This window comes from Mya arenaria, chromosome 15 (assembly GCF_026914265.1).
Source record: "Mya arenaria isolate MELC-2E11 chromosome 15, ASM2691426v1".
NCBI classification, from domain to species: Eukaryota; Metazoa; Mollusca; class Bivalvia; order Myida; family Myidae; genus Mya; species Mya arenaria.
Window position 1 is genome coordinate 15,433,456 of NC_069136.1, and position 14,029 is coordinate 15,447,484.

Sequence of the window (14,029 nt, forward strand, 5' to 3'; positions counted from 1 at the left end):
CTTTGGTATTTAAGTTCACAAATTTTCACAAAAACTGTTTTATAACATATATTAAGTGGCAGACATTGCTGTTGTTTGCCGACAATGTAACAACCATATATAGGGGGTATAAATTTACTCCTGTACATCTGTATGACTGATCGTCATACATCGTTCAATAAGCCTTAACATTCCTAATATACAAATCGAACACAACTTTTGCCGCATTGTGCGGTGTCTAGTGTTTAATATATATTCGATCATTTATTTTACATATATTAAGGTATCAACTGGCAATGACAATGCCTTCCAAAAGATATAATTTATTAATTGTACTATAGTTATATCTTTTATTTGATTATTTAATTTGGGGGTTGGGGTTCACCAGACATCAATATAAATCGGTATCGCCATTTTCTTTGAAAAGGCACAATGTCAAATTTATTTAAAGGTTTTGAATGACGATGTTAAGTTTTTGTTTGTAATTATTTTCTTTTTTCGTCAGAGGCAACCGTAGTACCTACAATACTGCTAAGGTGCTAAGCTGACAGCAACGTACAGTCTGAAAAAGTCACAAAACACGTATTTTTTGTACGAGATTGAAGTCTATACTTTTACTCCCGGCTTTTTACATTATTTAGTATGAACATTTTATGTTAATGTACATAATCAAGTTGTTTATCTCAAAGTAGAAAATATATAAATATGTACAAGTTACAGAAGTTAAATTAATTTGCATTTTCCTTAACTTTATTTTGCTAGTAACATTGTTAAGGTATATTCCCCATGATTTTGGCTATTATATACTACCAAAAAAAAAATTCTTAAAAATATTATTGTCTTTTTTTAATTATTCTAAACTAACTTTCTGGCTGTGATCTTCCCTTCCATTTCCATCCAAGAAGATCGTCGTTTTCGAAATCCTCGCCGAGACAGTGTTTGGAAAACTTCTCAATTTCGCCCCACGGAACGTCTGTGAAATCCGGATCTCCGTCTGGAATCCCATCTCCGTCCTTGTCTTCACGGCGGTCCTTTATGTAAATGCATTATAAAACAAATATGCAATCAAATGCGACACGCTTTTTAATTGTTAAAACTCGCTGAACTCGCTACCTATGAATATACAATCAGCAATATTGCATCAACAATAATTAATTTTAAACAGTATTCCCTAAATTAATCATGATTGTGAAGGGGCTAACTTTTATTTAAACCAAGAAAGGCAATTAACAGACTCACCATTTCTGTTCGCTCATATCATTTCGTTGTCCAACATGAGAATCCCTTGTTAAGCTAGTCCATTCAGACTGTCTTTCATTTAATTGATAGTTATGATTTTTTTCTGAAATAATTTTAAACTCTCTAAATTTGACGAATCACTTGTACAGTAATTTAAGTGGATTTGAATTGGTATATTTGGCACGTGAATGCACTAATTTTTAGACAAAATGTATATGTCATACTGATTTATTGATATGGGGTCTAACTTTTTTCCTATGAAATCTTATTCGAAGGTGTTTATTGTATTCAAGAAAAAAGTCCAGTTCTGAGTAACGTGCCCCTAACTAGTACAGTTAACCTGAATACACCATGTCTGCAAAACACTTCTTAAAGACAAAACAAACCGACCATGGTCCGTTTTGGTTTGAATGCAGGATAGTGTTTTAATTGTTTCTCCTTCATTTTCTTTTAATATTCTTCTTTAAATATTCATAACCACAAACAAAGAGTTTTTTGCTTACTCGGACATAGATGAGAACAGCGATTCTTGGACACTTTCCGCACACTATTTCAGTCACATCTCTACAGTGGTACGTTATCAAGTACTCTGCTGGCGAACAACTCAAAACTCTGAAGTCTCGATTTTCCGGTTCCGCTACAAAAACAATTGTGTCATACAAATTACAAATTTCGAGCGGCGTTTTACTGTCTTAATCAATGATGATGATGATGATGATGATGATGATGATGATGATGATGATGACTGCAATTAAAACAACGAATTCCGTTGAAACTTTATATATCGTATTTGTACCATTTCAAAGATATGACAAAAAAGTTGTTTGGTTTGCTAGCATTTATCTTCTTTGTTTGATATTGATTTAAAATATATAAAAAAAAAACGTTTTGATTTTTGCGAAAAATTCTCTCACAAAATTATTGCACTTAAACGTATCGGTACTAGGGCTAACCAATTATAATATTACACAGAAGAAAAGTGTTCCTAGAATGTAATAAAAGAAATCACAAAAGGATAAAACCAATGCGGAAGTGACTGCTCAGTGATACATGGTTTACTGCCTTATACATGGCAAGTCAATGTATCGTTTGACCATGTCAGGATATGGGCTACTTTCCATCTCCCATCATGTTTTCAAGCGGAATGATTTGCGATTTGAACTCGCTGAACAAAAAGATCTACTGGGTCTACTTTTTTGTAAACTATTTTATCGCATTTGTGTAATCCTATCCGGGTTCTTGAAACCTTCTAGCATTGGGTACAGTTCTACTCAGGCCAATCGGACACTTGACCCAATTTTTTTTTTGCTTAATGTTAAGTACACAGATGGAACTTTCATCCATTATATATAGATTGGTTCAGCGTGCAAATTGGTCAATATTATGTATAGACTATATGATTGTTGGTCTCTAACATACTAATTTGAATAAATACTAACTAATTTACCCGACCCTTTGTTAATGACCTAGAGTTTACACATTCGGAAAAAGTTTGTTAGACAACCATTTGCTGCAAGAGTATTAGCAAGACTAGTTATTACCTATTGATATGCTTACTAACATAACAGGATATTCTTTGATAGGGAATACGTTTCTACAGAGCTCCATACAAATGCAGGTTGGAAGCTCAATGTGGCCTTTAGAGTGTTAACAATAAACTGTTAACCATGGGTAACGTACTACGGATGATGAACATTGACCGGTCACAACAGTTCACCTTCAGCACAGATGCTTAGGCGAGATATAGATAAGATATATAACTTGCATATTCCTTACGGAAGACTGCAATATCGTCACGAATCCCTGGATATATCACATCAAAGCTCTGGCAGCTGTCGCCCGCACTGATAAAATAGTATAATGTAATGAATGAAATTAATAGCGTACATCAACTTATTTATAAGGGATTTGTAATCAGATGAAAACCTTTCGTGTATTTAATTTAGAAAATTACATGATAATCACAGACATTGGGTAATATTGATCATAATCTTAATAATACGAAACATTGAAAACTACATGAGCAAGCCTAGTAGATAAATGTCTTGGGCGTCCCGACCCATTGCCCCAATTTTTCGAAACTTCGGAAGCAGGATTTAATGGCTTGTTGCAATTAGCCAAACAACATACTTAAGTTTGATTTTGATATATGAAACATAGTTAATTATGATAATCATAAAGAGACTTACGCATATGCGAATGTTGACACAATACTGCCGTCTGGTTGTACTGTAAACCGACGCTGGGTAGATATAGCGGAGGTTAACCGTAAGGTGTCGATCACGTAGGCCGAGACGTATACCCTGTTGACAACCTGTTAACAGTAAAGTTAGCTTGTGTGTGCTTCCGAATTATTACTTCGGTGTCGCTGCACAGGATTTCTTACCCCAGATCGAGTTTATTTTGAGATATCGATATGCAAATCGATACTGCAGTTCAATTTATCTTGATAAAGACAGGGATTTTCTTTGACCGCGAGGTATCGATATAGTGCCAAAAATCCTGTACGAGGACGCCTTGGATACATTCGCGTTTTGTTCATCTATTATTGTTATTCAATATTACATGGTAAGTCATGATAATAAAGTAGTATTGATTCGTTAAATTTATGCTGAACGCCTTTATATAACCATTTTAGACCATACCGAATTATTTAAATGATAAGTGCCAGGTGTCACACTCAAACAATATACAGTAGGCTTCCCGGCAAGAAATAAACATACATCGTACCGTAGATAAAGCCAAAATTATTATTTTTTGCAATGTTCGATATACGAGTGTTGATAGTAGACTGCTCCAAATGAAAAAAACATTTTGCATAACCTTTATTATAATAAGGAAGCATGCTTTGTAGACAGCAGAAACACCTTGGTTCACAAAAGATACTTGCGTATTTTAGAAAGTCTTCCGTGGGCACAGCACACTTGTCTGGAGGAAAGGGCAATCCGATTTCACCTCCAGGCATCTCGTTATTCCCCTTTGGACATTGTACGTGAGCGTTGACTGTGGTGACACACAGCACGACAATAAAACATCGACGAAGAAGGTCCATGGCCGTCTATCTATGAGCGATCCTCGGATGAAACGTTAGACGCTTTACACGTGTATTCTGCAACACAGTTTGCATATACCGAAAAGAAAAATAGAAAATGCCGCCTTATCGCTGACATAACAAATTCGGTTGACTGACGTCCTGACCGACAAGTTGCTTCGTCATTTAATCTACTCTCAACGGATGAACGTATTTTGAAATCGGACGAAAGCATTTTATATAGAATAGGTATTAACCACGATATGAAGTATACGTGGTTCTTAAATCTAATTTTCTTGTGAATGATTTGACCAAACAGCTTAAGAGTGAAAACTTGATGCACACTGTCCAACTGAGCCTTATTTTCCAACCCTGCCTCTCCCTAACCCCTCCCCTTCCGTCATCCCCACATTATATTCAAAATATAGACTGATATTGTTGCATTTTGTTCTTCATTTCCTGAATGTCATTATACTATACTAACTACACCCCTAATGACCAGGCTTAATATATTTGTATGAGTAGTAACAGAAGGTAAATGTGTATTTAAAAAAAAATATACGCTTCATTGCACATTATTGAAGCCTTTTAATCCTTATATTTTTATTGATTTAAATTGTACAACTTTGTCATGAAAATCGAATTTTTTTTCTTGACTTTCTGTTCGTTGATTGTGCACCTTACATTGGTTAAAATAACATTTCGTGTACCTTTCTTAAAGATATTTCATTGAAATTGAGCGCATCTGCTACATATTGTTCGTAATTATAACGAGTCGATTCCCCCTCGTCAATGGCGAGTGTGTTAAAGGCTCAGATAACCGTGAATGGTAATATTCATAAAGTAAACCATAGTGCATTGTTTGTAGAATTTCATATTTGTTTATAAGAACTTTAGTGAAATTCATATGTTCATGATTGAGGGAAGAATGACGCGTACAAGCAGCTACTCCTTCCAAAATAATTGGATGGTTATTATAATATAGATAGATAAAAGTAACAACACAATTTAACATATAAAGTTAAAAAATGACGCTTGATGAAAACAAAGGAGTTGTTCTACTGAGTAAAAATGCTAATATATTATCACGTATCAAATCATGACTTTCGGTGAGGATTTCATACCAAAATACAAAAAACATCCATGTTTTGAATGAGATTTTTTAAGCTACCATTAAATTTCAAGATTCAGGAATATTGTTGCACTGATCTTCAACCATTCTGTGGTCGCAATCGATCTCGATGTGAAATATGTTTTTTGGATGGTAGATGCAAACTTATTATACGTAAAATTGGTCGTATAACGTGCATTTAACAACATCTGTTTAACGCTATGTACACCGCATACATTAGTGGTTGATTGCATCAGATCTCGGCTTGCCATAAATAAGAATAGAGAACTAGCTCGATAAATTATTAATTTCTAATGATTTGTTTTTCCTGTTGTAATAAATAAGTACCCTTTATTTAACTATCGTAGTGTCATAAACACTTTTCTGTAAAGCCGAGGGTCTTCGTAAGAACGTTTTAATTAGTTTAAATGCGACTACGTTTACGACTGTTATACGATACAGTTTCATTGGGCAGGATTTATAAGAGACAAATGTACGATAATGTTCATTTTATATATGCATGTCGTATTAGGGAGTTTTTTCACAGTACGTCATCGTACAAGGTAATGGCGTTACTAGTTTACGGTCGCTTCCATTATAAGTTGGTTCGTACGATATAACATGTACTGGAAGGTGAATTAAGGGAGTCGGTCCTAAATCGACGTCGACAATGAATCGAGACAAGTTAAAATAAAACAAAAAAAATTGCCATCACTTGTATTGTAATGGCATTTGGATGCAATTGGATAACCGTCAATTCATTTTCAGCACTTCAAATAATATATTGTTATTGTATTGGAATTATTGCACCTAACAGTATCTATTTACGATGCCACGGAATAGCGTATGGTGTCACATGAAAGTGTCAGTCTTGTTAGGTTGATAGCGGTAATGTACATGCAAGATATAACACTGGAAGGAACTACCCATTTTTAATTTTGTGCCATTGCGAAGCCGTGATCTTAAACGTTTGGGTTAAAATTCAAGGATTTTACAAGACAATTGATTCTTACACAATGGCTCTCGCTAATATTAATTCATTTCTGTTTAGGTCATCATTCCTATCTTTAGCTACTAAGTGGTCAAACTGCCATAGCATTTTATTAGCATAGGAACTTCATTACCGTTACCGGCATGTGTCGATTAGATATTCTGAGAATAGAAGGAACAGTCAATCGCATTAGCATATGCTTAGGATGACCTAAGACTTGAATACTTGTTATCAAATGACCTGCCTTTTACTTCGCTCATATCTTACTTAGTTCTATCGAGATCAAATGCCTTCGCCTCAGGTCAACTAAGACACTGTCAAGAAAGTAGTTTAATTACTCTGTTTACTAAAACTCTGTCAAAAGTAGTTGATTTACTCTGTTTACTAAACCGTTGTTAAAAGGGTTTGGCCTAGCTTAAATTGACGTCACTGAAACTGTTGATTGACTAGATCCTTTTTGTGGCGATCACAAGTTACATCTTTTGATTATTATCACGTTATGTTAAGGGTATCATATGATGTCGTTAAACTGTAAAGAGTGATTCAGAAAAAAACTTCTGTATAGTCAACTGCAGTCGGGGTCAATAAGTTAGAAAGTTTAGAGTCAGGCAGTCAATCTGAGTCTGGGTTATATTCTGGAAAGCGGTTAAAATCTGAGAAAATGCATTTGGGTTTAATCTTGAGGTCTGTGGACCGAGCTGAGGTGGTTAAGACTTGAGAGTCAGCTTTTCTCTCGTTTAATAGAAGAAATTAAGTGACAACTAAGAAATAAAATATTATTTTCAATAAAACTTGTATCATCGGCCGTGATTGTTTTGACTTTATAAATTTACGATCGAACGGCTTAGTGTATACGACGCGGATCGGTGTTATGGCTCCCCTGCTTGTTTGTTCACAAATGCTTCAATATAATAAGGTTTAGCCTCTAAAAATAATGTTGCGGTTTCGGGTATCACAGTAGGGTGGGTAGGTAGAAAACCTTTTTTTTCAAAATTGATTACATATTTATATACAAATTGACATAAGTGTTGCCAGAAAAATGAAAACAAATAAATAGAAATAGAAAAAATATGGTTGACATTTTAAAAACGTTCAGTCTTATATCTATTACAAACACTTAATTTTTGTAAATGTGTATTTACGGATGAAAACAGGTTCGATCTGTTAAAAACACAACAACATAAAATAAAGATATGAAATGTTTTCTTATGAATACGACTGAGTAAAATATCGGCTGTACATACACCAAGATTGCAACGGTTTATACATTTTTTTTTAAATTAAAATTTAAAATGGCCAACCAGAATACAAGAAACTCATAAAATGTGTCAGAATTGATACTACCAAACATCCAACAATTAACATAATAAAATTAAACTATTATGATTCAACAAATTAATTAAAGCTTACCAGAAAAATCCTAGACTTGAAGAACACTCCTAATATCCAAGGCGACTCTTCCTCTACAGACTGTCAATATTCAATCCTTTTCCTGCTGCGAAACAATATACTCATAAATGTTTGAATTGGTATCAAATTAAAAGCTCTTAAAGCTCTGAAAGCTGTCGTTTCATCATGCGCACGCATGTACAACGTTGAATTTCCGGATGCGCATGCATTCAATTCCGAAGTTCTGCGCAAATATTTAAAGTACAAAGATGAAATAAGTACGAGTTAATTAATGCAGTACCATATGCTTCATAAGTATTGCTTGAATATATTACAATCATCGATGTTTGAACATGAAATTCAATAAAATGCAATAATTTACAGATTTATATGAGTAAAGCTTTATATTGAATAAACATATCTTATGTTAAATTCTTAAATTTGAATATGATTATCGACTATATATATATATCAGAATTCAGAGTTTATTGAACTTGGAGTTTGATGCGTACATTATAAACAAATCTAGCAAACAGACATACGGCAATTTCAGAAGATGCAGATCATGCTCAACGACACTGGGGATATGCAACATGACGCTGACAATATGACACAAAGATGGGAAAAACAACATGACGCTGACAATAACCCACATAGGGGATAAACAAAATGACGCTGACAATATAACACACTGATGGGATAATAAACATGACGCTGACAAAAAAACACAGAGATGGAATATACAACATGACGATGACAATATAAAACACAGAGGGGATATACAACATGAAAATTTAAAACACAGAGGAAATAAAGTACTTGACGCTCACAATATAACACACAGATGGAATAAACAACATGACGCTGACAATAACACACAGAGGGGATATACAACAAGACGCTGACAATATAACAGACTAACTGGATATACAACTTGACGCTGACAATATAACACACTGAGGGGATATAAAACATGACGCTGAAAATATAACACACAGATGGCTTAAACAACATGACGCTGACAATAAAACACATAGAGGGTTTATACAACATGGCGCTGACAATATAAAACACAGATGGGACATACAACATGACGCTGACAATATAACACACAGATGGGACATACAACATGACACTGACAATATAATACACTGATGGGACATACAACATGACGCTGACTATATAACACACAAATAGGATAAATGATAAGACGCTGACAATATAACACACAGATGGGATAATAACAATGACGCTGAAAAAAACACCGCGATGGAATATACAACATGACGCTGAAAATATAAAACACAGAGGGAATATAAACATGACGCTGACAATATAAACAAAGAGTGAATATACAACATGACGCTAAAAATGTATAACACAGACGAAATAAAATACTTGACGCTGATAATATAACACACATATAGGATGAACAAAAACAACATGACGCTGACCATAAAATAAAGAGGGAATATACAACATGACGCTAACAATATAACATTCAGATGGAATATACGACATGACGCCGACAATATGAAACACTAAGAGGATATCAGATATGACGCTGACAATATAACACACAGATGGCAAATACAACGAGACGCTGACAATAAAACACACTGTGGGTATAAACAGCATAGCTCTGACAATATAACACACCGAGGAGACATACAACTTAACGCTGACAATATAACACACAGATGGGACATACAACATGACGCTGACAATATAACACACAGATGGGATAAACAACATGGGGCTGACAATATAACAAACAGAGGGGATAAACTACATGGCGCTGACAAGAGAGCACACGGATGGTATATACAACATGGCGCTGACAATATAACACACAGATGGGAAAAACATAATGGAGCTGACAATATTAAACACAGATGGAATGAACAACACGACGCTGACAATATAACACACAGAGTGAATATACAACATGGTGCTGACAATAAAACACACAGATGGGATATTGAACTTGACGCTCACAATATAAGACACAGAGGGGATAAACAACATGCCGCTGACAATATAACACACAGATGGGATATACAAAATGGCGCTGAAAATATTATACACGTATGGGATATACAACATGGCGCTGACAAAATAACACACAGATGGGATAAACAACATGACGCTGACAATATAACACACAGAGTGAATATACAACATGACGCTGACAATATTAAACACAGAGGGGATATACAACATGACGCTGATAATAAAACACATATATGTGATATACAAAATGGGGCTGACAATATAACACACAGAAGAATATACAACATGGCGCTTTAAATTAAGCCCACAGAGGGGAAATACAACATGACGCATACAATATAACACACGCTGAAAATAAAATAATAATATGGGCTGTTCAAAATGGCGCTACCCACAGAGGTTATAAACAACATGACGCTGAAAATATAACACACAGGTGGGATAAACAACATGGCGCTGACAATAAAGCACACATAAGTTATAAACAACATGACGCTGACAATTAAGTGCACATATTGGATAAACAACATGACGCTGATAATAAAGCACACAGAGGTTATAAACAATATCGCGCTGAAAATAAAGCACACAGAGGTTATAAACAACATGGCGCTGACAATAAAGGCCACAGAGGTTATAAACAACATGGCGCTGACAATAAAGCACACAGAGGTTATAAACAACATGACGCTGACAATATAACACACAGATGGAATACAGAACAAGACGTTTAAGCTATAACACACAGGGAGGATATACAACATGACGCTGAAAATAAAAAAATAATATGGGATGTTCAAAATGGCGCTGCCAATATAACACACATATGGGATATACAACATGAGGCTGACAATATAACACACAGATGGGATAAACAACATGACGCTGACAATTTAACACACAGATGGGATATACAACATGAGGCTGACAATATAATACACATATGGGATATACAACATGACGCTGACAATATAACACACTGAGGGGATAAACAATATGGCGTTGAAAATATTAAACACATATGGGATATAAAACTTGACGCTGACAATATAATACACAGATGGGATAAACAACGCGGAGCTGATAATATAACACACAGAGGGGATAAACAACATGACGCTGACAATAAAACAAATGTATGGCATAAACAACATGACGCTCACAATATAACACACCGATGGGATAAACAACTTGACGCTGACAATATAACAAACGGATGGAATATACAACATGACGCTGACAATATTACAAACATGTTGGATATACCAACATGACGCTGACAATATAACACAGATGGGATAATCATTATAGCGCTGACAATTAGTGTTGAAACGATTATCGAGTACAATCGATAAATCGTCGCTGAAAAAAATTACTATGTCGGCGACAATCGATAGTGGTTGTCCAAATTCGATGCCGCTCATGTTACTTCCAGTAACTACGTATTTTGTTTTTTGGTAAATATCGAGTAAATGTCAACTTTTCTTTTCGGTAAATTCTCGTTGAGTTCAATTTAACAAACTCTCCCAAAATTACAAATTGATTTTAATTGTTTATAAATTTCTTAAAACCTTCTTCATTATTGTCCCTATGGTGTAGCTGCTCCGGTCCTACCCGCAAATACCGGGGATCCCGGCTCGATGCATTCTGTTTTTGAAACCGGTTTTGGTATCTTTTGTAATTAACTAATTTACTCTTTTGCGAAGGTTTTTTTAATTAAGATATTCTAATGGAATGTTCAATATAACAGGTTATTAAATGTTAAGCTGGTTCACAATGATTTGATATGCTTTTACATGGATAAAATGCTAAGATAACATACTTGCTGCGGTGTGCATCATTTTGCAATTGATGTGCAATTATTAAGTATGTGTTGTGATGTTTTTTATTAAATATAAAAAAACAGAAAAAAGGTTATGGCGATTTACTAACAGTTGCAAAAAGCATTACTATAGCATCACACGTACTGATTCCATGTTTAAACATTTAAATGAACATGATTGTATGAAGAATGTATTCCTAAATTATATTATGAACTTTCGGCTGTTGTCCGATGGTAAATCGAAATGCTTGGTCCGATTTGATTCGATTATCGATTTTCAAACACTACTGACAAAAAACACACAGATGGGATATTGAACTTGACGCTGACAATATAAGACACAGAGGGGATATACAACTTGCCGCTGACAATATAACACGCAGATGGGATATACAATATGACGCTGACAATATAACACAAAGATGGGATATACAACATGACGCTGACAATATAACACACAGATGGGATATACAACATGACGCTGACAATATAACGCACAGATGGGATATACAACATGACGCTGACAATATGACGCACAGATGGGATATACAACATGACGCTGACAATATGACGCACAGATGGGATATACAACATGACGCTGACAGTATAAAACACAGAGGGGATAAACAACATGACGCTGACAGAGATGGGATAAACAACATGACGCTGACAGTATTAAACACAGAGGGGATATACAACATGACGCTGACAATATAATACACAGATGGGATATACAACATGACGCTGACAGTATAAAACACAGATGGGATATACAACATGACGCTGACAGTATAAAACATAGAGGGGATAAACAACATGACGCTGACAGTATAAAACATAGAGGGGATAAACAACATGACTATGACAATATAACACACAGATGGGATAAACAACATGACGCTGACAATATAACACACAGATGGGATATACAACATGACGCTGACAATAAAACGCACAGATGGGATATACAACATGACGCTGACAATATAACACACAGATGGGATAAACAACATGACACTGACAATTTAACATACAGATGGGATATACAACAGGACGCTGACAATATATCACACAGATGGGATAAACAACATGATGCTGACAATATAACGCACTGATAGGTCATGCAACATGACGCTGACAATACAAAACACAGATGGGATATACAACATGACGCTGACAATATAACACACAGATGGGATAAACAACATGACACTGACAATTTAACATACAGATGGGATATACAACAGGACGCTGACAATATATCACACAGATGGGATAAACAACATGATGCTGACAATATAACGCACTGATAGGTCATGCAACATGACGCTGACAATACAAAACACAGATGGGATATACAACATGACGCTGACAATATAACACACAGATGGGATAAACAACATGACGCTGACAATATAACACACAGATGGGATATACAACATGACGCTGACAGTATAAATCATAGAGGGGATAAACAACATGACGCTGACAGTATAAAACATAGAGGGGATAAACAACATGACGCTGACAATATAACACACAGATGGGATAAACAACATGACGCTGACAATATAACACACAGATGGGATATACAACATGACGCTGACAATAAAACGCACAGATGGGATAAACAACATGACGCTGACAATATAACACACAGATGGGATAAACAACATGACGCTGACAATTTAACATACAGATGGGATATACAACAGGACGCTGACAATATATCACACAGATGGGATAAACAACATGATGCTGACAATATAACGCACTGATAGGTCATGCAACATGACGCTGACAATACAAAACACAGATGGGATATACAACATGACGCTGACAATATAACACACAGATGGGATAAACAACATGACGCTGACAATATGACGCACAGAAGGGACATGTAAGACAACACAATTGTAATGTCATTAAATAGACATTTGGAATTGAGCAAAAACATATCAAGACAAATAAACACGGGTAGGGTAGAGTGGAAAGGAAAACGAAGGAGGACAGGTTATTGCTTATGGGGTCTGTTTGAGAAGACGTACATGGAATCACAATATATTGGTATGCCAATGGAATCCTAGACGTGTTTAAAGACGGCAGAGTTAAACTAATCCGTGGTGTTCTCCCATCCAAAAAGGAGGCGTTGAAAGAAAATACTCCTCAGGAAGATAAGTTGTACAACAAGTTAAATCGTCATGTAAGAGCGGACAAGTAAAACAGAAGTGATAAATATCTTTTATTTCACTTCTCTGATACAATAGGGCGTTAACTTTTTTTCAGAAAACAGTTCAGTTAGGTCGCTTCAGAGAATTCAAGGCCTTCACTTCTGACCATCTTTATAGTGGGATGTTTGTTATGTTCTTTAAATTCTTTTTTATGTTTAAAATCCTACAATTAATGCTTAAGTGCCATTTTGAGTCTAGTTTGAGTTGCCGATTCTCAAAG

The 14,029-nt window shown here is 35.3% G+C and overlaps 1 protein-coding gene across 1 annotated transcript; it reads right to left on the reverse strand.

Moving 5' to 3' along the window:
- Window positions 1–218: 218 nt before the first annotated feature.
- On the reverse strand, window positions 219–7,920 carry LOC128219803 (uncharacterized). The gene is made up of 7 exons (XM_052927842.1): window positions 7,762–7,920; window positions 4,109–4,327; window positions 3,408–3,532; window positions 2,995–3,062; window positions 1,722–1,855; window positions 845–1,010; window positions 219–541 (listed from the first exon to the last, which is right to left on the reverse strand). The coding sequence occupies exons 2-7, from the start codon at window positions 4,268–4,270 to the stop codon at window positions 519–521; spliced, it is 678 nt and encodes a 225-aa protein (XP_052783802.1). The 5' UTR covers window positions 4,271–4,327; window positions 7,762–7,920; the 3' UTR covers window positions 219–518.
- Between the last annotated feature and the right edge of the window lie 6,109 nt (window positions 7,921–14,029).